At 38.2% G+C, this 2,774-nt stretch overlaps 1 protein-coding gene across 7 annotated transcripts in view; it reads right to left on the bottom strand.

Moving 5' to 3' along the window:
• TBC1D1 (TBC1 domain family member 1) overlaps positions 1-2,774 on the bottom strand; it is a 219,186-nt gene that overhangs the window by 164,619 nt on the left and 51,793 nt on the right. The window contains exon 1 of one of the 7 annotated variants that reach the window (XM_019526155.1): positions 736-1,035. The exons of the other annotated variants lie outside the window; for them this stretch is intronic. Within the exon in view, the coding sequence (XP_019381700.1) occupies positions 736-765 (30 nt within the window). The 5' untranslated portion in view covers positions 766-1,035. Of the gene's footprint in view, positions 1-735; positions 1,036-2,774 lie in introns of those variants that run through there. 7 annotated transcript variants of the gene reach the window in all.

The raw sequence follows: 2,774 nt of genomic DNA, 5'->3' as shown, positions 1-2,774 counted from the left end.
CTTTAGGGGGGGGGCGGGGGGGAAAAATCAACTCTTCCCCATCATATTGAACTATTTCACTTATCAAAGGTTCCTGATCTATGTTATCCTGTGTAGTCTTTTGTATACTGCATCTATAGAATAGATACTATGCAGACAGAATTTAAAATCAATTCACTGCTATCCCTAAAATTCAGCTGAACTAATCTGATAATGTTTCAGATTTTTTTAAAACCATCTTTCCTGTTACTATTTCTAATACATATATGTAGTTTCACATTTTGAATGGAAAGTGCTACATTGGTCCTGGTCAGTCAGATGCAAAGTGGTATTAGCTTTGCCTTCACCTAAAAATGTTCCCATATTAACAGCTAGTACAAGCTCTGGGTACAATTCTGGACAAAAGTGGGAGTGCTATACATCCAGAGCAAACAAGACTTAGATTTAACTGTCAGACCTAAATAAGCCCACACCTACTGTACAGTTTTAAATGATAGCTTTCTATTCCACAAATCAGGTATAGACCAGAATATTCAGCAATAACCATAACAGCCACTTCCACTTACCTCAACACAAACAACATAAAACACTGCTTCCAACTTTCAGACAATTAAAACGGGAAATTAAAAAGATTTCTTTTCCCAAGTCTAATTTTGTGAGTTAGCATTAAAAAGAAAGTTGAGCACTCCTGACCATTTTATTTATTTTTTTAGAAATACATAAAAAAAAGAATGAATGAATGAAAACTCTTCCTACCTTGGCCACCCAGCTGAACAATGGTGACATCTTACAAGAAGAGATACAACAGCGTGGTGATCTGTAACTTTGGCCACTTTCTCACAGCCCCTCTTTTCACCTTCTTGCTTGCTTCTGTCTTAGAAACAACCCTCTCACATCTGCATCAAGCAGCAGCCTCATTTATTGTGAAAAGAGAAAAAGCCTTCTTTCCAAACAGTTTTTAACCAGCCCGTCTCATACTGCAAAGAGGCATGCTCACTTTCCAGGCTCTACAGTAACTATGAGGTCACTGTCTTTGAAACTTTACAATTCCAGTCTGAGAAACTCAGTGCAAGAAAGGAAAGGGCTGGGTAAAAAGGGAAGGAGGGAAGTGTGCTACCAGCAGTATTCAGACTCCACCTACTCAGACAGAGAAAGGGGGAGGAGGAGGGGAGAAAGAGAGAGAGAAAGTACCTACAGAGTTCTGCTCTGTGCATTACTCAGGAAGTTGTGAAATGTGGTAGTCTGTATAACAGCACTGTAATAACATGCCAAGGATTTTAAAGAAAAAAAATAAAAACTATACTGGCAACTAAGCAGCACTTAAGCAGTCTGCTATAAAAGACGGTATTCATAGCCAGTGCTTACACAAAGTGGTTAAAGTAGCCTTCTGGAAAAAAATCCAATATCAAATAGATGTTTTATATACCAATTGAAAGCAAAACATAACCTTCTACTTAAGGCTGCCATAAATGCAAGATTTCCCATAACCTAAGCTGTTTTAAAGTAATTTGTTTACATTCAGTCACAAAAGTACTGTATATCCACTTTAAGACGTGAACAAACATTAATGTAGAAAGCATCATGGAAATAATTCCCAAGTCAATGTAAAGTGAATTTCAAGCAGCTCAAAACATGTTATCTCCTGTCTAACCCAGAAATGTCTTAACCCCCATTCTTTCATTCCTTCTGTTCAAAATGCAGGAAGTCAGAAACTATATGTCTACACCAGAAATGTACAATGCCAGTCTGTGGCACTCTTAAACATGCTGCACCATTTCACATGTGCTCCTTCCAAACCAGAAGCAGTGCAATGCGATTCACATGGTATCACGAGACAAGACTAATGAACTAGCTTGTAAAACTGTGCAAGAGTGGCTACTCCCATTCAAAAGATAGCATGCAAAGTTCAGCTTAGCATCTTTGAGGGCAGCACTGCTTGGCACAGTAAATATGTAGCTAGATATGCATGCATTTACACACACCATCATTCATATTAAACAGAAATTCCTCCTCTCTAATCAACACCCAACTGGGAGTAGGGCTATGTGCAAATAATCAAATTCTCAGTTTCAAAGCCAAAATTTAAAATTGTTTTCATTTCACTTGTTGAAATGAACAAGCAGCTTTTTATTTAACATGGAAAACATCATCTGAGCCAAAATGTTCCATTTTCATGCCCGGTAAGAAAAAAAGCAAAGGAAATGAAGAGTTAGCTTCACTGAACTAAAGCACTTAGGAAAAACAGTCCCCTCCTTTTCTGCTCAGTGGCTAGAACATTCACCTGGAGGAACTAGTTTGAATTCCCTCAGCTCCAGGATTGTTGAACCTATGTATTTGACCTCCAAGTTAAGTGTCAGGCTTTCCCTGATTGCCAAGATATCTGATATTCCAAGGTGGCAAGGTCTCAGTCTCTCTTTTTGAGACTGTTTAACTTTGTGTAAGTAAAATAATTAGACATTCACTGGAACAAGAATTGGATTTCAAATGGCTCATCTCCCAGGCAAGTGTCTTAACCACCAGGCTAGATAACCACTTCCTTTGATTCTGCTCTCCATGAATATTGATAAAGAACAGTAATGCTTGCTTCTTCTTCTTTTTTTTTTTTTTTTTTTTTAAGTGGAAAAGTTCCAACAAGAAATGGAGAGAGTCCTATTTCAGAACACACTGTTGCTCAGGAAATAAGCAGCATCTTGAGAAATAGGAGACCTTGATTCTAGTCACTGCCTTGAATTGTCTTTGGATTTGAATACAGGTTTCCTAACCTCTCAGATGAGTGTCCCAGCTTCCAGGTGACG

Source organism: Gavialis gangeticus, unplaced genomic scaffold (genome assembly GCF_001723915.1).
Source record: "Gavialis gangeticus isolate Ggan-Ray unplaced genomic scaffold, GavGan_comp1, whole genome shotgun sequence".
NCBI lineage: Eukaryota > Metazoa > Chordata > Crocodylia > Gavialidae > Gavialis > Gavialis gangeticus.
Note: the sequence above shows the minus strand (reverse complement) of the source record. Positions and strands in the feature narration are given on the sequence as shown.